Raw genomic sequence first — 23,490 nt, 5'->3', positions numbered from 1 at the left:
GAAGCCTTGTTTAGTTTGACTACGGATAACTTGGCACACACTACGGTGTGGGGAGAGTGGTCTGACGCTCAGCCGCGGAGCGACCGGCCGCCTCTCACCCTCCTTCACCCCGCTCAGAGGAACCGCACCGCTCTGCCGATGCGCCCAGCAGCCGCCGTCACTCCCCGCTGTCTCACACCTGTACCCAGAGCTCGTCTCCTCACCGGGGCTTTGCTCTCAAAAACGCCCCCCAGCATACTCTGGACTTCACTGTAAGACCTCAGGTAGCACTCTCAACTCCCTTCTGAATGACGGGCGGTCGGTTCGACTTTGACGATGGCGGCACATACTGCGGAGGCTGGGAGGACGGCAAAGCCCACGGCCACGGTGTGTGCACGGGACCCAAGGGCCAGGGCGAGTACTCTGGCTCCTGGTCCAACGGTTTTGAAGTGGTCGGCGTGTACACCTGGCCCAGCGGGAACGTGTTCCAGGGCTACTGGGCGCAGGGCAGGCGCCATGGACTCGGTGTAGAGACCAAAGGGAGGTGGATTTACCGGGGAGAGTGGACTCACGGGTTCAAGGGCCGGTACGGGGTCCGGCAGAGCCAGAACACACCGGCCAGGTATGAGGGCACGTGGAGTAACGGACTGCAGGATGGCTACGGCGTGGAGACGTACGGCGATGGAGGTGAGAGGGGGACGGGGTCGCTGTTTGGACATAAAATAATAATATAATCCAACCACTTTGGAAAGTCGTCCTAAATTAATTTGATCCACCTCACGCCGCTGCCTCATTATTGTGATGGAAGCAAATATGTAATGTGTTGCTCGATGGAAACACAGGAAACAGCTGTTGTGGAACTTTGACTAAAATTTAATTTGGATCACATTCTGACCTAATGAAACACACACCAACATACGTGACCTGGCTGTGACACACATCTCAGTAGGAAGTTCGAAATTACTATATGGATGTTGTGTTAGTATATTTGGTAAAACTGAAAAACTCTTTGAGACACTCATTCCTTATACCCACCGTGCATAGACCAGGGGATGAAGCAGTCTGTGCCGCTAATGGATCAAGATCAGATAACACACACACACAGAACCTCTTCTAAACACGCTTGGAACCATTCAGATGAAAATGGTTCAGCACACCGAATAGTGGAAAAAGGAGTCATGATTCTCTTCTCTGCCATATTTGTTTATTTATTGATGATTTATTATTTTATCATTAAGTGGACAAAATGTTTTAAATCATTATGTATAGAAGAGTATTGTGGAGATACCTTTAGGACACTGAATGATTTCAGACCACAACATTGGTTTATTATCTGATCTGAATATGTGCTAATCGGAGATGCACAAACATGAGCTAGATCTTTATTGGTTTGTCATCGGTTCACAATGCATTATGGGACATTTTGATTATACTATTGAGGTGGTGGAAATTGCGATTAGGTATTCAGGCAGTACTACAAAATAGCAAATACTCATGAGATACACAGTGCACTATGAATAGTGAAGGACAGATTATTATTTAGGCTATGGTTAGTTTCCCCTTGATCTAATGTCTGTGCACTAGGTTAGTGTGATGTTTTGTAAATGGTTGCAGTGGAAGCCCTGCCATTCAGTGCCATGCATTTTATTCAGCAGACCTAATTGATCATTGTTCAACAGTTGGTTACTTATATGTGACATAGTTATGAGTCTCAGCTTCTAAGCAGGATGGTGAAATGTTAGGTTGTATCAGTAGCAGAGCTTGACACCTGCATTATGAATGACTAACCACACTATATCAACATGTATTGCAATTGTATTTATAATACAAATAAAATGAATGATGTGAATCCCTTATAATATACAGTGAATAGCCAGCAAACAATGACACATTGAAGGTGAACCATGCTGATTCAAAGTGGATGTAGTTCCAGTTATTGTAATGTTTTATGATAGTTAGTTTCATGTGATGGTTTAACTGGACAAAGTGACTGACACCAACAGGTGGTCGGCCATGTTCAGGAGGTGGAGGGGCTCAGTTTACCCTGTGAGCTGTGCAGCTATGTCATCATATTCACTCATGATTTATTAGATTTGTAGTAATATCACACACTCGTGCTTCCTTTACACAGCACACCTTAATTTCAAGAAAGAGTTTTTATTCTGAGTAACTCTTGTATGATTTGTTAAGGAATCACGACATGACGAAAAATATAATGTCAGCGCATAAACAGCAGAATCTCTTTTTTGCTTGTTCTTTCTATTATCTTGCTGACTGATGTTTTTTTTTGATGCCCTCAGTTTTCCACTTAAATACATAGTAATAGAATAAAAGTAACAATAGTCCCTTTCTGCAGCAACTTAAGCAGTAGCACATAGCTGCAGTGATACAGGTGTAATTTTGACTATAATAATAGCTACATGGAAATCTCAGTTTTAAAGTTATAGATAAATTAAAATGAATAATTACTTCCCACTGAAATATCAGCTGAAGTAAAATCAGTGGTATTCCCTGCCCAGTGAGTTTTCATTAGAAGGCCTTAAATCTATACATTTTTAAATGTCATAGTCTGATCCATTGTTCAGTGTCTTCAGCATCACTGGTTAGCTGGGTTTTTGTAGAGTAGACAGAATAATACTGACCACTATGTCTTCATCACAGAGTATAGCAAACTGTTCACATGGTTAGATTATTTGTGTTTAATTACTTGTTCTTTATTTAATCAGACCCAACAGATTGTCTGTTGTTAGGACATTATTTGTATGCTGATGCTGTTGAGCACTGAGCAGTCTAGCTCATTTAGTCAAAAGAATAAATGTGTGATGAGAGTCAGGTCAAGTTCTGTCAGTTTGTCTTGTTAATGATATCCACAGTGCAGAGTGTTGAACAGGGCTCTGAGTTGTGCTCACACATAGTGGTGCGTATCTCTCCCTTATACAACGATACAATCAGAAAGATGTGTTTCAATAGGGTTCAATATGGTGCTATACAGTGAATCTCGTACAATTCTTTGTCTAGATATATTATAATTTATATTATAAATGAGAATAGGACCATTCTATTAAATAATTAACTACTTTAAGTAGCTATTTTATACAAGACCGGAGAATCCCATGTATTTCTTTGTTGCTTCATGACAGTTTAAAGAAATGGAAGCTGGGATAAATGCATTCAGAACTACATGTTAATAAGACGAATAGACAAAAACACTGTAGGTCTACTGTATGAACAAACATTTTTGACAAAATTAACATAAAATATAGTTTGTCTGGCAGACCCATGATCAGCTGCATAACTTTGGTAGTGAGGGTAAAATATGAAAAAAAGAAAGAAAGAAAGAAGCCCAAGCACATTTGAGCTCTCTTCATTGTGCTAATTGTGTTAGCATCTACAAATGTCATCTTTGCGCCTTACATGTTTCACGTGAGGTTTGTCATTGTAACACTGTTCATAAGAACAGACCATACATGAAGCTGAAATTCCATCAGTCTCATAAATCTTAAGCGCTTCCATACCTTTGATTTTAGTCTTGATGGTCTACTGTAAACCAAGGTCCACTGGACCCTTTACTTACAGTCTTCATTAGTGGCATATCAATTCATGACTTGTTTATAACATACACAAGGCAGGTAGGACCCAATGTAATCCAGTTGTATCATTGGAAATGTAGGATTCAACATTTCTGCATCTTGAGCTTTACACCATGCAGAACAGGGTGGCATATCTTATACCTCAGTCTTTTTTTTACATTTGTCTGACATGAATTCCCTATCTTTGTGGAAGTTCCCGTTGAATTTGGTGCCAGACTGAAAGCTAACCAGACTAATGTGTTACAGGAAGCACCAAAATACTAGTATTTCACCAATAGAATTACAATTAGGGCTGCCACTAACAACTATTTTTCTATCGATTAATCGGTCGACTATTTTATTGATTAGTCGATTAATCGAAACGATTAATTTTCCTCCAAAAAAATCAAATTGACCATTTCAGTTAATTTTATTTTGTCAACAAACTGTATGTCATCGTATAATGCAGCACAAAACAAAATGTAAACAAAGGCTCAAATATTAAAGTGCAAAACTGTAGGTTTAAACTAGCAACTCCAACGTGATAAAAATAAATCAAAAAGAGGGCTTATAAGTTGAGTCAGCAGTGCAACTCAAAAAGATATCAAAGTTTCTATTTAACCCGTTATCAAAATAAAAAAGTTAGGTGTGCATATTAAACAAAGTGCAACATGTTTAAAGTATAAGAAACAATGGTGTCCAGCTCAAGATTCGACTCAAACGTTAGTTAGACATGTGTGTTGTAATGTAAGAATGTCAGGATGTCCACATGTTCTGGACTCAGTCTAGCGCCCCCCCCCCCCCCCCCGCGCGAACGGAGGTTTCCCCCCGCGGGCGCCGTAGATGAGGTGACGCGAGTAGGACCCGACACGCGTCCAGGGCCCGTCGCTTTCCGCACCTGCGACGGACACCGGCCCGCGGTCCGAGAGAAAGGAAGCCCCCGCACCAGCGACGCCGTGAGGCGCCGTGGACGAGGACCCCCCCCCCCCAAAACAAACTTGAGGCGGGCCGCACACCGAGCCTCCGGCTGCCTGGAGGGGAGGGCGCTGGGGCGACTGCTCCACCAGCCGCGGCATGTGCCCAGTGGTTTAAAAAAAAAAATGACGTCGACGAATCGCGGCAGCCCTAATTACAATAGAAGTTTACTTCTACATTCCATTTTGTTTTTCATTACACGTTTTTGTTCAGTCGTTTTACTTTAGTAAAACATGTACTGTCACCTTCATATATCATATTAGTGTTCTTCCTTCTCTAACAAGAAAAGGGTATGCGGAGCTACTTTTACCCACTGCTGGTTATATGAAACCATTAGGGGCCTCTCTCTCTCCCACTCGCTCTATCTTTAGTTCTGCCCTGCACCTTGTTGTGGCAAGAATTGATCCATCTCACTGTCAAATTGTTCTTAGCAAGTGCATCATGATTTTGTATTACTGTTTATCATTGCTTCCACTGGTCATTTGAAAAGCAGTGCAGTTGTAGTTTGCCAGGTAATTAGTTAAGTACAGCAAAGTAACATCAGGTCCAGTGTATGTTTTCAGTTCATTAGCAAGAGTTAATAGGGGTGACACACAGCAACTAAGTCAACTAATATATACACTCATGGAATTTTCATTAAAAAGAATGTAGTAAACTCATGAATAACACCCTATCTGGCTGTAGTCACTTTTCTGTAAGAAAGTATAGGAGCCTGGTTTCACATAAAGGCAGAAGAACAAAACCAAATGACCTTGACTACACAAGCTGATGCAGTCAATTAATCATCATTTATATTAAAATTTTATTTGTATAGCCCATATTTATAATTTGCACTTTGCCTCATGGGGCTTATTGAGGTGTGACATCCTCTGCCTGTAACCCTCTACAAAAGTAAAGAAAAGCCACCAAAAAAGTTTGAACCTCAGTCAGTCACATGTGAGGGATCCCTCTCCCAGGAAGGACAGACGTGCAATAGATGCTACTTGGAGCAGAATAACAATATTTACAACATTTATGAGAAAACACAGTCTCCAACTGGAAAGGTTTATACATTTAGTATCTATGCACAAGAAAATGTCAGACAGAGTAGCAATGGCAATTGTCATGATAGTGGTATTGCCAATAGTGGTAGTATATGCGAGTAGGAATTTTGTATATATAAGCAATCAAGTTGTAATAATAATCCACGATCAGCTGCAGGTAAACATGCCATTAAGCAGCAGTATGTTTCTATATTTATGGACTACACTAAGTAAATAAATTTGATCCATATTACTGTAATTTCCACAATTTATTATTTATTTTTTCGGGAGGCTATTCAGATGTCTTCAAAGGATTATTTCACAAGGCAAGATAGCTGCTCCAGTTATGTTTAGCCAATGGCACCCAACTGACTTCCCAGTGTCTCAAGTTACTTCCATCTTTTAAAATAGCACATTCTCACATTCTCCAGCTGTATGCTTCGGGGCAAGAGGCTGAACTCTCCTACCAGACCACGGAGCTGTTTCTCAAAATACATTTTTTAGACTCAGACACACTTTTGTTCAGGTTTGTGGCTCCAGCTGTACTCTTACTTATTTACTCACTGTAGTAGGTTAACTTTAGTATGATTACAAAGCATTAACTCAAGTACATGATCAACCAATTAAAGTCTTTACAGCTTTTCTTATTAATTCAAATATTGACTACATGGCCACAAATATCACTTTAAGATGATATACATTACAGGCTTATGCTCCTTTGGTCATGTGACAGGAATACAGTAAAGTATGGCATTTAAGGGAGAGTATTAGCGCTGACATCTGTATAATTTTTTTCATTCATTAACAGGTGAAACCTGACACACTGCACATTGACCTATTTATTGGAAAGTACCTACTCTGAACTTTCATGAAATGTCCTTTTTTTTAAATTATCTTGTTATCATAGCTAGCATTATCTGAGCATAGTTTATTGTGGTGAACACCACTCACAGCTCTGAGGCAGTGATTATTATCTCCCTTTAAAGCATCAAGATGCAACTCTGACACCTGTAAATGGCAACTTCAAAATTAGTTTGATGGTTTACTGACTTGAAAAGGGAGAATGTTAACTCTTTCATTCCCACTCCTCTCCCTAATCACTTATTCTTGCAGCATGTAATTTTGGTGAGCTTTAATTGCCAGAATCAGGTACAGCATGTTCAAGAGTAATGCTGAACAATACATCAAAACTGAAGTGTTTATCTCAAATATTCAGCCAGGAAATTTTTTAAATATGAATAATTGGTCACAGTGGCAGCTCTTCGGGTGCAGGAAGTTGGGAATCCTAGGTAATATGCTGTGAGAGCTCCAGTCAAATAATGGATAGGGAGAACCACTTTATCACTTAGACATTGAGCCCAACAGAATTAATCACAGCGTTATGTGAGTTATAAAGTGTTAGGGCTGTAATGGTACACAAATCACGGTTTAATATGTACCTCAGTTTTGAGGTCACGGTTCGGTAGGTTTTCAGTACAGTAGAAACAAGGAACAGAAAATGTTTACCTTTTTTTATTTATTTTCATTCAACCCGGTTTAACTATGGCTTTGTCTGTCTTACCTAAGTAATTTTTGCAAAAGTTAATAAAATACAAACTAAACTCTCATAACTAAATAAATAAAAATAGTAAAATAAATATTGATTAAGGTGCAGGTAATTGTATTGTGTCATTGATGGCGGCTGTGGCTAAGGGGTAGTGGGAGTGGTCATCCTCCAACCAGAAGGTCGGCAGTTCTATCCCAGTCTCCCCCATCTGCATGCCGAAGTTGGGCAAGATGCTGAGCCCCAAATTGCCCCTCGGAGAAAAGAAAAGTGCTGCTAAAAGATGCACTGTATGTATGTGTGTGTGAAAGGTAAATAGCAAACCGTACTGTGAAACGCTCTGTGTGGTCATCAAGACTCGAAAAGCGCTATATAAATACAAAAATCTAACCATTTGCCATTATTCAATATATGCATTTAGATACGAGGGGCTCGATTGCTTTCAACATGTGTTTGAAACCTGCTTTCTCAACAACAGAGAATGGTCGCATTTCCGCTGCTATAAACACACATGTAGCTCATTATCGCCATGAGATGGACTGAATTATTTGCAATCGGCAGCTTTAATGCGGCGGGGGAACTGGGTTTGCACAGAACTTGTTTTATCCTTGTCCTACTAATGTTATTTCCAATGTTAGCGGACATCTCTCTCGTGATGCCGTTCCAAACGAGTTGGCATGTTGGATGTGCTAAGAGCTACTCTGATTGCAGTTGGGCAATGTCGGCTTTTGCATGATCCACTTGTCATTGTTCACTGTCATAGTTGACTGTAAAACTGAAGTCTTCCCACACAGCAAACTTAAATGATGAGGTCTTCACAGGTCGTCACACTTCTGTGTGTCTGCTGTTGCTATGACAATGAGCCGACAGCACATCCGGTCCTTCTATAAAGTTGACCCTCGCAATTTGAGACCTCTATGCATGACAAATAAAGTTCCGTACATAGAGTCGCTGCATTTGTTCAGTACACATGCGTACCGAAACCGAAAGGCCCGTACCGAAAATGTTTAGATGGATACGAGTTCCGTTTCACCCTTATAAAGTTTAACAAGTAGACCAGTAACTGTAAGCGAAAAAGTTATATAAAACTTAACCCTAGTGCTGCTGATTAGTCTGTGCATTGTTTGAGATGGCTAATATTGTATAGACAGCCAGGTGCTGACTGTACTGACTAACATCATCAGTATGTCAGAATCCTTTATCGTGCTGCTCCCTGATTGTGGATAGTGGTGGTGAGCCATGATCGAGGTTGCAGGCAATGGTGGACCCTAATGGCGTCATAGGATCACGACGATGGATTGTGGATTATGGTTGCATCTGATTGTGGTAGTGGATCCTGATAGTGCAGCTGATTGAGGACTATAATTACAACAAGACTGCTTGATATACAATATGCCTACTAGGATACTCTACCCTTACTGAAAATATCTTCTCAATTAATTTACTTTACATTATGCTTCAAAATGTTTATTCTAATCAATGTTGTAAATACTCTGCAATCAGATTTATCATCTGATTGCAGCCAGAGGGAATGTCACAATTCAAAGTATGATGGTTAGTATTACATTTCAGTTCATGTAGCTTATTTTACACCAATGAACTCTAGATTTATTAATGGTTTATAAATATTTGATGCACAAGGCTGTGAGTTAACTTTTTGCCACATTACACTTTTGTTACAGGCCATAAAGTTTGGCCATCTCTACAAGCAATCACAGGTAGTGCAGTTTATCACTTAAACAGGTATTCCTTTATTGTATTCAAGGCACACAAACTCAAAACCTTAACAACAAACAATGTAGTTATCTATTTATATGTAATTGTTTATATTGATATAAGAAATTGTGTTAATCACCAATAAAGGCTGCTGTACACTAGAGGATAATCAGGACCATTTTGGACCCAATTTGCGCCTTCTGACAATCGCCATTGGAGGTCAGTCACTGCTAATTATCTGCTCAAATAATCCTGAAGTGTGAGGGGTTGAGAAAATAAACGTCATGCTACCTATTGAGTCAGAGCCTCCCGAATGTCATCAAACATGTTTGATATTTACGATAATCGGCTCCAACAGAAATAGACAATGAGCGCGAGCTGACCGGTCACCAACCGGATGTTGCGTACTTGTACAGATGCAACTAAAAACAGCAATACATTTCCAACTCACCTCCAGCTCGCTCTGAATAATGGCAAAGCCACTTCGACCTTCTCAGCCATGACAAAATCCATTGTTTTTTTCTTTTGTGGTTTTTCGCTGCAAAAAGAGCACACAATTGTCAGTCCTCCTCCATGTCTGTTTTTGGTCTGAAGTCACTCTCAGTGACGCGAGAGAAGCTGTGTGTGTGTGTTTGTGTGTGTCTGTGCGCATGTCCATCACACGTATGGCATGTATGTTGGAGTTGTTTTCCTGCCAAAATTCCCGTCATTATAATAAATTTAGCAAGTTAAACTATCTATTTCTGAGCGATTCGAAACACTATGGAAACATGGAATGTTGATTAGGTTGGTATAGATGGGCAGAGTAGGGTAACAACTCTTACCGATCCTGCTTATCGATTCGATACTTCTACTTCTTCCACTAAAAATCACAAATTATCATTTTGTTAAATCAAAGCTAAAAGGTGCTAAATTATATTTGTTCGGAAATATTAGATAAGAAATAGATATTCTTAATTTTTCAGTTCTGATGACATCGGAGCTTATAAACAGTACAGCCTTTAAAGGTGACATATTATGAAAATTCCACTTCTGTAGTAGTTCTAGTCGTTAATTTGGGTATCTGGCATGTCTACCGTCCCAAAAACTCTGGAAAAAAACAACTCCCGCGATTTGTCGTGGTTCCTCTATGTCAGAAACGATAGAAACGAAACTAGAGGGCGTCGAATGGGATTACGACTAGGGATGAGCGAGTACAGCATTATCTGTATCTGTATCTGTTAACCATATGAATTATCCGTATCCGTACTCTGAGTGGGCGGGGCCTAACCCGGAAGTGGGTGTGATTTAACCCGGAAGTGGGCTGGTTCAACATAACTTTCTTTATTAACTTTGACATTTTTTTATGATTTTTTTTATTTTTTTTAAATTTATTTCCACACCAGGTGTGTGTGTGTGTGTGTGTGTGTGTGTGTGTGTGTGTGAGTGAGATGCGAGGGACGTTCACTGTCTCCCGGAGAAACGAACACTCCGTGCCCCCAGCACAGAAAGACGCGAACCACATTCGTTCACAAGTCACACAGACTGGTCCCGTCATTTTCACCTCACATTAACACTTAAAGTTTAGTGCAGTGTAATTGTTTGCCGTGATAATTAAATGCCAGTGTGATAATAGATGACAATTTCAAACCATACAAACTGTCATGTTGTACTGTATTTAATAGAGGTTTACTTTACTGTAAAGTAAGTGTAAATGTAAAGTGAAAACAACAAAACCAGTCACCATGACCCGTGAACAAATCCAATTCACGTCCCTCCACACCAAAAACACAGAGTGTTCATTTCTCCGGGAGACAGCGAACGTCCCTCGCATCTCCAGCGCTCTTCTACTGAGCCATTGCAGGTCTCGTGAAAATTTTTCCAAAGACTCGTACCCGAAGACCCAGTCGGGAAATGAACGAATCATTTCTGCTTCCTTGACTGAGCCTATGGAACAGTCCCGATGCGCAGTGAACCTGAGTGACTGAGAGACAGAGAGCTGTTCTGTGAGTGAGTGAGCAGAGCCGTGTGTGACGGGAGGAGCGCTGTGACGCTGTGTGAGGATTTTCATTCAGTCCGAGCACAGATAATGACTCCGATTACTCGTATTATTCTCGTAATCGGCAAAAGTGCTTTATCCGTACCGGATACTCGTTTCAGCCGAGTATCCGGCTCATCTCTAATTACGACCCACGCCAACGTCATAGTCACACCATACCCATGTAGGGAGTCTCGCTACATGGCCTTGGACTACTATCGCCATCATCACAGTCATCGCCAGCGTTAGCTCGAGAGCACTCAAAACATCCAGATACAGAAGGTATAATTTGTGCTTTAGTCACTGAGTCTGACATTGGGATGTGAGTTAGAGATGTGCTGACTGGCCTCTGCTCAGAGACCATAGTTTCCTCTTCTTTAGGGCCACCTTCTGGCCAATGTTCACATTTCTTGTCCCAGTCAGTATGCATCAACAATTTAGTTTTCTACTGTAGGCCAATATAAATAATACCTCACAGTGGTCTTGGTTTGCTGTCTTGTTAACATCCTTTTGTGAAAAAAAGGATCCTGTTGATCCTGAAAATATCAGTTTCTTCCAGATCTCTGTCTCCAGTCCAGTTATCTTTTATTACGAAAGCCAGGCTTCGGCCAACCTGACTGGTTCAAAACGATATGGTTGCAAGATTGTATCTTCGTCTCCATTAGCCATATTTCTACAGAGGTAATGGATAGCTAAAAATCTGTTAAATGATCCTTGTGGTATTTTGACCAAAATATGTTTCAGACATTTCATTAAGACCCCAATGAACAATATCAACTGCGATAAAATGGGCATAATATGGCACCTTTAATAATTTAGCTGTCCGGTGTCTGGACCCATGTCTAATTGTTGGACTAGGTGTTTGATATATGGATTATTGACAAAAGGAGATATTTTACACACTAATACACTACAACTACTAAGCCACCTAGCTAGCTCAAACAGAGATACAGGTTCAGACAAGAACACAGTTGTGACTGCTCACTCTACTATAGTTAAAAAATGATTAAAAACTTAAAGAGTACGCTGAAAACTAGAGCTATGACAATCTGGCAGAGGGTGAGGGGAAACAGAGGGTATAAACAGGGAATGCTTAATGACAAACAAGGTACAGGTATGGTGGGAAACCAACAGGAAGTAGAGCTAGACACAAGACACAAGAACCCAGACAACAAAATAAAACAGGAAGTGAATACAAACAGAAACAGACTGAACAGATTGTTACAGTACCTCCCCCTCAAGGGCCGGCTCCAGACGTCCCCGGTTGGTCTGGGTGACGCCGGTGGAAATCCCTTATCAAAGTCTTAACAAAAATGTTCCTAGAAGGGACCGAGGACCTCTCCTCGGGCCCGTAACCCTCCCAGTCCACGAGGTACTGAAGTCCACGGCCCCTGCGGCTGACCGCCAGAAGATGCCTCACTGCGTATGTTGGCCCCCCATCAATGACCTGGGGGCGTGGAGGGGGTCTGGTGGAGGGAGCCAGTGGACTGATCCTGACGGGTTTGACCTTGGACACATGGGAGGTCGGATGGACCCTCAATGTTCTGGGGAGCTTGAGCTGCACCGCCACAGGGTTAACCACCTTCGTGCTGGGGAACGGACCAACGAATCTGGGTGCTAACTTGCGGGACTCCAGGCAGAGAGGAAGGTCCTGGGTGGATAACAAGACTCTTTGGTCAACCTTGTAGTGTGGAGCTGGAGAACGGCCTTTGTCAGCCACACTCTTGTATTGGCTGGAGGTGTGGAGGAGAGCCGCCCGGGCTCTTGTCCAAAAGAGATGGCAGCGGCGCACCAAGGCCTGAGCAGATGGCACAGTAATCCCCTCCTTTAGCTCAGGAAACAGGGGTGGCTGACATCCATATACACACTGGAAAGGAGAAAGTCCTGTGGATGAGAAAGGGAGAGAATTCTGAGCATACTCAATCCAGACTAAATTTTTGCTCCAAAGGGAAGGATTTTGTGACATCACACAGCGGAGTCCTGTCTCCAGCTCCTGGTTGTAATGTTCAGTCTGTCCGTTCGACTGGGGGTGAAACAGGAGGAGAGGCTGGCTGTGGCATCAATGAGCCTACAGAATTCCTTCCAAAACCTGGAGGCTTCTGAAGGAGGTAGTCCGGTCACAAAGTCAATAGATATGTGCGACCAGGGTTGCCGGGGAATAGGCAAAGGGAGGAGCAAACCGTAGGGCCGCTGGTGCAGACGGGGTATGCAGCGACGAACTCCTGTACATCCTCCTTCAGTGTGGGCCTCCAGAAACGTTGTTGGAGGAGACCAATGGAGCGGGAAACCCCTGGATGACAGCTGAAATTGGACGAGTGTCCCCACTGCAGGACCTGTGGACGGAGAATGGACAAAAAAAAAAAGTTTCTCCGGACAGCCTGCCAGGATTTCTGCCTCAAGTCACAGCTCCAATGACGCACGCTGACGGCAGGATGGTGGCATGGGTTCCGGGGGTGTCCTCCCGCTCAAATTGGCGGGACAAGGCATCAGCTTTGACGTTTCTAGAGCCAGGGCGATAGGACAGTGTGAAATCAAATCGGTTAAAAAGCAGTGCCCACCTGGCTTGACGAGAGTTTAGTCTTTTAGCGCTCCTTATATACTCCAAGTTTTTGTGGTCAGTCCACATCAAAAACGGCTGCTCAACCCCCTCCAGCCAGTGCCTGCACTCCTCTAGAGCCAGCTTCACAGCCAGCAGCTCCCTGTTGCCCACATCATAGTTCCTCTCAACAGGAGAAAGCTTCCTGGAAAACAAAGCACAGGGGTGAACCTTGTTATCCTTGGAACAGCACTGGGAGAGGACTGCCCCCGCCCCCACCCCAGAAGCTTCGACCTCGACGATAAACTGCAGCTTCGGGTCTGGCAAGGTGAGGATTGGTGCAGAAGAGAAACTCTGCTCAAGAGGCCGGAAAGCCTCTTCTGCCGGAGGACTCCATGAAAACCTGGTTCCTGGGGACGTGAGGGCATGAAGAGGGGCTGCAACAGAGCTGTAGTTCCTGATGAAACCAGGAGCCCAGGGACCTCTGCAGCTGCTTTCTGTCTGTGGGAACAGGCCAATCCATGACCCCACTGACCTTAGCAGGATCCATCTGGATGCTGCCGGGTGCCACAATGAACCCCAGGAAGCTAACAGTTTGTTGATGAAATTCACACTTTTCAGCCTTCACAAAAAGCTGATTCTCCAGCAGCCGCTGAAGAACCCGTCGGACATGCTGCAAATGCTCCTCCTCTGACTTGGAAAAAATCAAGATGTCATCCAGGTAAATAAAAACAAACTTGTTTAACATGTCTAGGGCTGCCGCGATTCGTCGACGTCATCGATTACGTTTAAACCGCTGGGCACATGCCGCCATAGACTATGCATGCCGCGGCTGGGGCAGCAGTCGCCCCGGCGCCCTCCCCTCCCCGCAGCCGGAGGCTCGGTTTGCGGCCCGCCTCAAGTTGTTTGTTTTTTTTGGGGGCGGGGGGCGCCTCACGGCGTCGCTGGTGCGGGGGCTTCCTCTCTCTTGGACCGCGGGCCGGTGTCCGTCGCAGGTGCGGACGGCGGCCCGGCGCGGGTCGGGTCCTACTCGTGTCACCTCAGCTACGGCGCCCGCGGGGGGAAGCCTCCGTTCGCGCGGGGGGGGGCCGCTACACTGAGTCCAGAACATGTGGACATGCTGACATTGTTACATTACAACACACATGTCTAACTGACGTTTGAGTTTGATTTTGAGCTGGACACCATTGTTTCTTATACTTTAAAAATGTTGCACTTTGTTTAATATGCAGACCTAACTTTTTAATTTTGATAAGGGGTTAAATAGAAACTTTGATATCTTTTTGAGTTGCACTGCTGACTTAACTTATTAGCCCTCTTTTTTATTTATTTTTATCACGTTGGAGTTGCTAGTTTAAACCTACAGTTTTGCACTTTAATATTTGAGCCTTTCTTTACATTTTGTTTTGTGCTGCATTATACGATGACATACAGTTTGTTGTTGTCAAAATAAAATTAACTGAAATGAATGGTCAATTAGATTTTTTTGGAGGAAAATTAGTCGTTTAGATTAATCGACTAATCGATAAAATAGTCGTCCGATTAGTCGATAGAAAAATAGTCGTTAGTGGCAGCCCTAAACATGTCCCTCATAACATCAATGACCAAAGCCTGAAAAACTGCCTGGGCGTTGGTTAAACCAAATGGCATGACGAGATACTCATAGTGGCCGCTAAGGGTGTTAAAGACCGTTTTCCATTTGTCCCCCTCCAGCATGCACACTAAATGGTAAGCATTTCTTAAGTGGGACAAGAAGAGGGACAGATAATACCAGTAGCCATGGAGCCTTGAATGTATTTGTTCATGGCCTCTGTCTCAGGGGCAGACAAGGAGTCAAGACGACCCTTGGGAAGAGAGGCCCCATGGATGAGGTCGATGGTGCAGTCATAGGGCCGATGGGGGGGTAAGGAGGTAGCGCGGGACTTGTTGAAAACCTCCTTCAAATCCAGGTAGACGGGTGGGACATTAGAGAGTTCAGGAAAATCTGAGGAAGAGTCAGATTTCTGGGGACAACAACTAGGAGAGGCAGAGACACAAGGCAGGATGAGAGGCAAAATTCACTCCATCCCAAAATCAATGTGTGGGTTGTGTCTCTTGAACCAAGGCAGAGCAAAAGTGAGCAAAAAGGATAGCATGTCAGCGTGGTTACCTGAGATTGTGAGGCTCAAACCTGGAGTACGGTGGGTAACATGACACAACAGGCGGCCATCCAGGGCGTTTGCCTCCCGGGGAACAGGGAGTGGTTCTGGGATCAGCTGGAGCAGCTTAGGTAACTCCCGGTCCAGGAAGTTCTTATCAGCTCCAGAATCCACAAACACAGCCAGCTCCAGGGAAACCTCAGGAGAGCTCAGACAGGCGTGGGTCTGAAGGGACTAGAGGAAGTTGAGGTTTGGCTCACCAATAAACCTCTCCTTATTGATGAGACCGGTCGTTTTAACGGACATGACGACAAGAAATGGCCCAGCTTTCCGCAGTAGAGGCATCTTCCCTCCCTACGGCGGTGCTGACGTTACTCAGACGAATGGGGGTTGCGCCCGAGTTGCATGGGTTCCTCCTGACCACTAGGAGACACTGTGGCGCTGTCCGCTGCCTTCACTGGAACAGAAGAAGGAGCAGGAATACAGAATGGTGCAGGCTGCCCCCATCGGGCTGGTGATCTATCGTTGAATCAAGCCTTCTCCATCCTCCTTTCATGGAGTCGATTATCAATCTTTATAGCCAGAGTGACCAGAGAATCGAAATCGAATGGCAGATCGAGTGGGGCCAGGTGATCTTTAATGTCCTCGGATAGACTGCAGGAAAGTGTCACATAAAGAATTCTCGCCCCATTCGCTCTCCGACGCCTGGGTGCGGAAGCTTATGGCATGAACGGCCTATCGACTGCCTCCCTGTCGCAGGTCCAACAGTCCTCGAGCCGCCTCTCTGCCCGGTGTGTGGTGATCGAAAACCTTGCGGAGGGCTTCCACGAAACTCCTCGCTGAGACACAGGTAAAAGACTCTTTGTCCCACTCTGCGGTAGCCCACTCTCAGGCTCCTCCTGAAAGGCGAGTAATCATGAAAGCCACACGGGAGCTCTCGGAGGGGTAAGAGTGAGGCTGCAGTTCAAAAGTCATTGAGCAGAGTGACAGGAAGGAGCAGCAAGTAGATGAATCACCATCATACCTCTAGATACTGGGGAGACGGGATCCGGGTGAAAACAGGTTGAGCCTCCCTGGGCTGATGGGCAGGTGGAGCTGAAGCAGTGGTTCTCAGGCTAGCGAGCAGATGTTGCATCTGGTTGGAAAGGTCTTGGAACTGGTCTGACAGGGAAGTTTGAACAGCGTCCTGCCTGGCTTGCAATTGCTGCACGCCACCCACAAGAGAGGACAGCTGCTGCTCATGATCGTGAAGCAAACTCCCTTGGGCACGGAGAGCTGAGTGAAAAACTTCTTCCTCTGCTCAGTCTGTCATGGCCAGATTGTACTGTGACAGTCCTGTACTAGGCTGGGACTCACGGGAGACAAATAAAGTATAAAAGAAAACTTTACTTTAACAGTCCAGAGATTAACAAGTCCATTCAGGGAAAAGGCACAAAATCCAATGTCGTTAATCCAGGAGAGTCCAAAACCAGGTAGGCAAACACATGGAAGTAATCACTGGAGAGCATGCACACAGGAAGGAGACAATGACCATCTGGCAGAGGGTGAGGGGAAACACAGGGTATAAGTACAAGTGTATCAAAGAAAAAATGTGGAATATGGCCAAAATGGCCACTAAATACAAAATAGCAGGCTTCCTGTTTTGTTTTTACAATTGCACCTAGAGACTTTTTTGTTTGTCTGGTCAAGATACACCTGTGTATTGATTTTTGTGAAGACCGGTCAATGTGAACACGTTCCAGGGGTCTCGGGGGCACCGTTGAGCCATTTTGCGACGCCCATTGAAAATTCCTTCAGAATACGTAAATTTTCACCACTTTCTAACTTTCTGCAAATTTTGGTAAGAAGTTGAGCATGTTAAAGCCCTCAAAAAGCCAATTCATTTGCCTGAATAATAATAATGAAAATTCCTTCAGAATACGTAAATTTTCACCACTTTCCAACTTTCTGCAAATTTTGGTAAGAAGTTGAGCATGTTAAAGCCCTCAAAAAGCCAATTCATTTGCCTGAATAATAATAATAATAATAATTGAAAATTCCTTCAGAATACGTAAATTTTCACCACTTTCTAACTTTCTGCAAATTTTGGTAAGAAGTTGAGCATGTTAAAGCCCTCAAAAAGCCAATTCATTTGCCTGAATAATAATAATAAGAAGAATAAATAATCCTTACAATAACAATAGGGACCTCCCTGACCTTTGATCAGTGCTCGGGCCCTAATAAGAAGTTGAGTAGGTTAAAGCCCTCAAAAAGCCAATTCATTTGCCTGAATAATAATAATAAAAAGTCGGGTTGACAACTGCTCAGACAACCTATTTGAGAAAATAGGTTTAAATAAAATAATGTAACATTTTTAAGGCTGCAAAGCAGCGCTGGGTGGGCCCGAGCACATCCATTTTGAAGCGTTGCATGCTTTTTGTCTGAAAAAACTAAAATAACCAGTTCTGAGAGAGAAAGACACGTGACTTTTGCAAGACATAAAGTTTCCTTTGATCTAGGAAGACTGAAATCAAGGGATTCATGGTCCATGTATGTCCGCGTTACAGAACATCGTGTTTTAATGGCGTGTAATCAAACTCTGACGCCACGCCAGGGTCACACCGTGTGATTAAAAAAAAATCCGTCAGTCATTTTTTATCTCCATCTTGTTGTGATGACACTCATCTCAATTTGAAGTTGAACCGATGAAAACCCTGGTACAAGTGTATCAAAGAAAAAATGTGGAATATGGCCAAAATGGCCACTAAATACAAAATAGCAGGCTTCCTGTTTTGTTTTTCCAATTGCACCTAGAGACTTTTTTGTTTGTCTGGTCATGATACACCTGTGTATTGATTTTTGTGAAGATTGGTCAATGGGAACACCTTCCGGGGGTCTCGGGCTGTCTCGGGGGGCACCGTTGAGCCATTTTGCGACGCCCATTGAAAATTCCTTCAGAATACGTAAATTTTCACCACTTTCTAACTTTCTGCAAATTTTGGTAAGAAGTTGAGCATGTTAAAGCCCTCAAAAAGCCAATTCATTTGCCTGAATAATAATAATAAATAAAGTTTCCTTTGATCTAGGAATACTGATATCAAAGGATTCATGGTCCATGTATCTCCGCGTTACAGAACATCATGTTTTAATGGCGTGTAATCAAACTTTGACGCCACGCCACGGTCACACCGTGTGATTAAAAAAAAATCCGTCAGTCAGTTTTTATCTCCATCTTGTCGTGATGACACTCATCTCAATTTGAAGTTGATCCGATGAAAACCCTGGTACAAGTGTATCAAAGAAAAAATGTGGAATATGGCCAAAATGGCCACTAAATACAAAATAGCAGGCTTCCTGTTTTGTTTTTACAATTGCACCCAGAGACTTTTTTGTTTGTCTGGTCATGATACACCTGTGTATTGATTTTTGTGAAGATCGGTCAATGGGAACACCTTCCGGGGGTCTCGGGCTGTCTCGGGGGGCACCGTTGAGCCATTTTGCAACGCCCATTGAAAATTCCTTCAGAATATGTAAATTTCACCACTTTCTGCAAATTTTGGTAAGAAGTTGAGCATGTTAAAGCCCCCCCCTTCACAAGATACAAGTAGAAATATGGCTACAGAGGTATACACTATTATCCTTGTGTCAGGGGTGGGGAAACTTAAGCGTGTCCTTTGTCGAGCATGTTTTCCATGAATTCTAGGAAATGGGCTTTCATCTGCGGCCGTTTTTTCCAGTGTGTGCCATAATGAGACAAGACGGTCATGTGCCTGTTTCTTATTGTTAGGCAGTCTCTGCGACCTGAAAAGCAGTTGTCCCATCCAGCTGTACGAGCTGTCTTGATGGTACTCAGCTTCCATGATCTGGAGAAACTTCATGTCCTCCACCGATGGGGCCATTTTATGGTCATTGGCCGTTCGAGTGAAGATGGTTTGACCCAAGCTGTCACCATTATGTGTCGTTGAGCAGGATGATGTGAACTTGTACGTGTTAGATCTCTTTTAATTTGGCTGTTGCATGGCTTCAGATGGCTGGCATGACCATTCTCTAAAATGGATGTCTTGTAGCTGCTCACTTCAGGTGGTCTGTAGGCTCTTCCAAAGAATCAGAATCAGAATTCTTTTTATTGCCAATTATATTTGCATATATTAGAAATTGCCATGGTGGGGTTGGTGCACGTACACAAAACAAAACAACAATATATACAGTAAGACAATATATACAGTAAGAGACAATAAGTTGTGGAGATAAATTATGTGCAACACGGGGTGCAGAGTCAGTGTGAGGCAGGGGGCTTGTTTGAGAGCCCCACTGCCATGGGGAAAAAACTGTTCAGGTGGCGAGAGGTTTTAGTCCTGACAGCCCAGAACCTTTTTCCGGATGGGAGTCTTGGAAAAAGGTGGTGAACGGGATGGGAAGGATCAGCAATGATCTTGCCTGCTACCTTACTGGTCCTGGAGTGTTCAGGTCTAGGAGAGCCGGCAGGTCCTTCTCAGCTGACCAAATGATCCGCTGCAGTCTGCCCTGGTCCTTGGCAGTTGAGGCAGCAAACCAGACGGTAATTGATGCGGTGAGGATGGACTCAATGATGGCTGTTTAAACTCAACCATCACTTTCCGTGGCATGTTGAATTTATTCAGCTGCTGCAGGAAGAACATCCTCTGCTGGGCCTTCTTTTTCTCCCACCCGAAACTAACAGTGAGCACTGCAATATATATATCCTTACACATATATAATATACATACACATATACATCCATGTATAGACAAGCATACATACATACACAATCAGCAGGATGACAGGAGACAGGCAAGGGAATAGCGTGTATAACACATCCACCATCATCCCCGTTCCCAAGAAGCAGAGGATCACAGGCCTTAATGACTACAGACCTGTTGCCTGTAGTAATGAAGACCTTTGAGCGCTTCGTGCTGACCCACCTCAAGACAATAACCAACCACCTCCTCAACCCACTGCAGTTTGCCTACAGAGCCAACAGGTCCGTAGACGACGCAGTCAACATGGGACTTCACTTCATCCTCCAGCACCTCGACTCCCCCAGCACCTACGCCAGGATCCTGTTTGTGGATTTCAGCTCCGCATTCAATACCATCGCACCAGCTCTTCTCCGGGACAAGCTGACACAGCTGAGCGTGCCTGAGCCCACCTGCAGGTGGATCACTAACTTCCTGACTGACAGGAAGCAGCGCGTGAGGCTGGGCAAGCTTGTCTCTGAGTCCCGGTCCATCAGCACTGGAGCCCCACAAGGTTGTGTGCTCTCCCCTCTTCTCTTCTCCCTCTACACCAACAACTGCACCTCCAGCCATCCCTCTGTCAAACTCCTGAAGTTTGCAGACGACACGACCCTTATCGGATGAATCACCAATGGGGACGAAGCCGCCTACAGAGAGGAAGTTAACAGCCTGGCTTCCTGGTGCAGCCAGAACCACCTGGAGCTGAACGCTTTAAAAACTGTAGAGATGGTAGCAGACTTCAGGAGGAGCCCAGCCCAAACCGCCCCCCTCAGCCTGTGCGGCTCCCCAGTTAAAACAGTGGAGTCTTTCAGATTCCTGGGGACCATCATTGCACAGGACTTGAGGTGGGCGGAGAACATCACTTCCATCATCAAGAAGGCCCAGCAGAGGATGTTCTTCCTGCGGCAACTGAGGAAATTCAACATGCCGCGGAAAGTGATGGTTGAGTTTTACACCGCCATCATTGAGTCCATTCTCACCTCATCAATCACCGTCTGGTTCGCTGCCTCCACTGCCAAGGACAAGGGCAGACTGCAGCGGGTCATAAGGTCAGGTGAGAAGGTCATCGGCTGCGACCTGACGACTCTCCTAGACCTGTTCCACTCCAGGACCAGTAAGAGGGCAGGCAAGATCATTGCTGATCCTTCCCATCCCGGTCACCACCTATTCCAGAGACTTCCCTCCGGAAAAAGGTTGCGGGCCATCAGGACTAAAACCTCTCGCCATCTGAACATTTTTTTCCCCGTGGCGGTGGGGCTCACAAACAAGCCCCCTGCATCACACTGACTCTACCCCACCAGCCCCCCCCCCCTGCACATCATTTATAATTTATAACTTATATATTACTGGCACTATCACCAATCTCTGCACCTTCGCACAGCACGTGCTCATAACTCTGTTACTCTGTTACTGTATATATGTATATACTTTATTCTACTTTATTCTACTTTACTCTATTTTATTTTATTTTATTCTATTTCTTATATATTGTTGTTTTTTATATTGTTGTTTTATGTTGAGTGCACCAATGACACCAAGGCAATTTCCTGTATGTGCAAACATACCTGGCAAATAAAAGAATTCTGATTCTGATAAAATAAATAGAATGAAACAATAAAATAAAAAGGCAGTCAGGCCTCCCCTTCCAGAAAAAGATTATGAGTTATGTGCTGGGCCTTCTTGATGGTGGAGGTGATGTTCTCAGCCCATCTCAGGCCCTGTGCAATTATTATCCCCAGGAATCTGAAAGACTCCACTGTTTTAACTGGGGAGTCGCACATGGTGAGGGGGGGGGGGCGGTTTGGGCTGGGCTCCTCCTGAAGTCTGCTACCATTTCTACAGTCTTCAAAGAGTTCACCTCTAGGTAGTTCTGGCTGCACCAGGAAGCCAGGCTGTTAACTTCCCCTCTGTAGGCGGCCTCGTCCCCATTGGAGATTAATCCAATTAGGGTTGTGTCGTTGGCAAACTTCAGGAGTTTGACAGAGGGGTGGCTGGAGGTGCAGTTGTTGGTGTAGAGGGAGAAGAGTAGAGGGGAGAGCACACAACCTTGTGGGGCTCCAGTGCTGATGGTCCGGGGCTCAGAGACAAGCTTGCCCCGGACCTCACGTGCTGCTTCCTGTCAGTCAGGAAGTCAGTGATCCACCTACAGGTGGGCTCAGGCACGCTCAGCTGTGTCAACTTGTCGCGGAAAAGAGCTGGGGCGATGGTGTTGAACGCGCAGCAGAAGTCCACAAACAGGATCCTGGCGTAGGTGCCGGGGGAGTCGAGGTGCTGGAGGATAAAGTGGAGTCCCATGTTGAATGCGTCGTCTACGGACCTGTTGGCTCTGTTGAGGTCTTCCACGGAGTGGGGGGATTTGGTTTTGCAGCCGGTGATCACCCGAAGGCCTTTCCAGACTGACGAGGAGTCGTTGGCTGCAAATTGTTGTTCCAGCTTCTTTGAATACTGTCGTTTGGCCTCCTTAATCTCCTTGCCAATTGAGTATTTAGCCAGTCTTAAACTATCCATATCCCTACTCTTGAAGGCCACCTCTTTCTCCAAACGAAGCTGTTTGAGTTTTGCTCTGAACCAGGGCTTGTCATCATTGTAACTTACCCTGGTGCGTGTTGGAATACATCTGTCTTCACAGAAGCTGATGTAGGGCGTCACAGCATCTGTAGGGCGTCACAGCATCTGTGTATTCGTCCATGCTGTTGGAAGCAGTTCTAAAAATGTCCCTGGCAGTATTGTCCAGGCAGTCACACAGCTCCTCCACAGCTTCTCTGTTGCACAAGTTTTTGGATCTCAGCACAGCAGGTTTAGAAAGTTTGAGTTTCTGTCTGTAAGCCGGGATCAGGTGAATGAGAGCGTGATCGAATAGACCCAGAGCAGCGCGGGAAACTGCATGATAAGCCTGGCTGATGGTACTGTAGCAGTGGTCCAGAGTATTCTCCCCCCTAGTTGGGCATTTGACTAACTGTTTGTATTTGGGGAGTTTGTGAGATAAGTTCCCCTTATAAAAGTCCCAAAGGACAATAACAGGGGAATACGTGTTCTCTCTCCTTCTCTCCACTCCCAGTACCTGCTCGGCGAGTTGACGTTGAGCCTCGCGCACGTCAGCTTGCGGTGGTATGTAAACTCCGGCCAGGATAAAAGAGGTGAATTCACGGGGAGAGTAAAACGGTCTGCAGGTGATGAAAAAAGTTTCCAGGTCAGGAGAACTGGTCTGTGAAATCACTTTCACGTCGCTGCACCAGCCATGGTTCATCTAGAAACAAATCCC

General features: G+C 44.5%; 1 protein-coding gene across 2 annotated transcripts in view; it reads left to right on the top strand.

Moving 5' to 3' along the window:
- The first annotated feature begins 287 nt into the window (after positions 1 to 287).
- LOC133018517 (junctophilin-1-like) overlaps positions 288 to 23,490 on the top strand; it is a 35,854-nt gene continuing 12,651 nt past the window's right edge. For both annotated transcript variants that reach the window (XM_061084892.1, XM_061084890.1), the window contains exon 1: positions 288 to 666. In XM_061084892.1, coding sequence (XP_060940875.1) covers positions 288 to 666 — 379 coding nt within the window. The remainder of the gene's footprint in view (positions 667 to 23,490) is intronic.

Source organism: Limanda limanda, chromosome 13 (assembly GCF_963576545.1).
Source record: "Limanda limanda chromosome 13, fLimLim1.1, whole genome shotgun sequence".
NCBI lineage: Eukaryota > Metazoa > Chordata > Actinopteri > Pleuronectiformes > Pleuronectidae > Limanda > Limanda limanda.
Note: the sequence above shows the minus strand (reverse complement) of the source record. Positions and strands in the feature narration are given on the sequence as shown.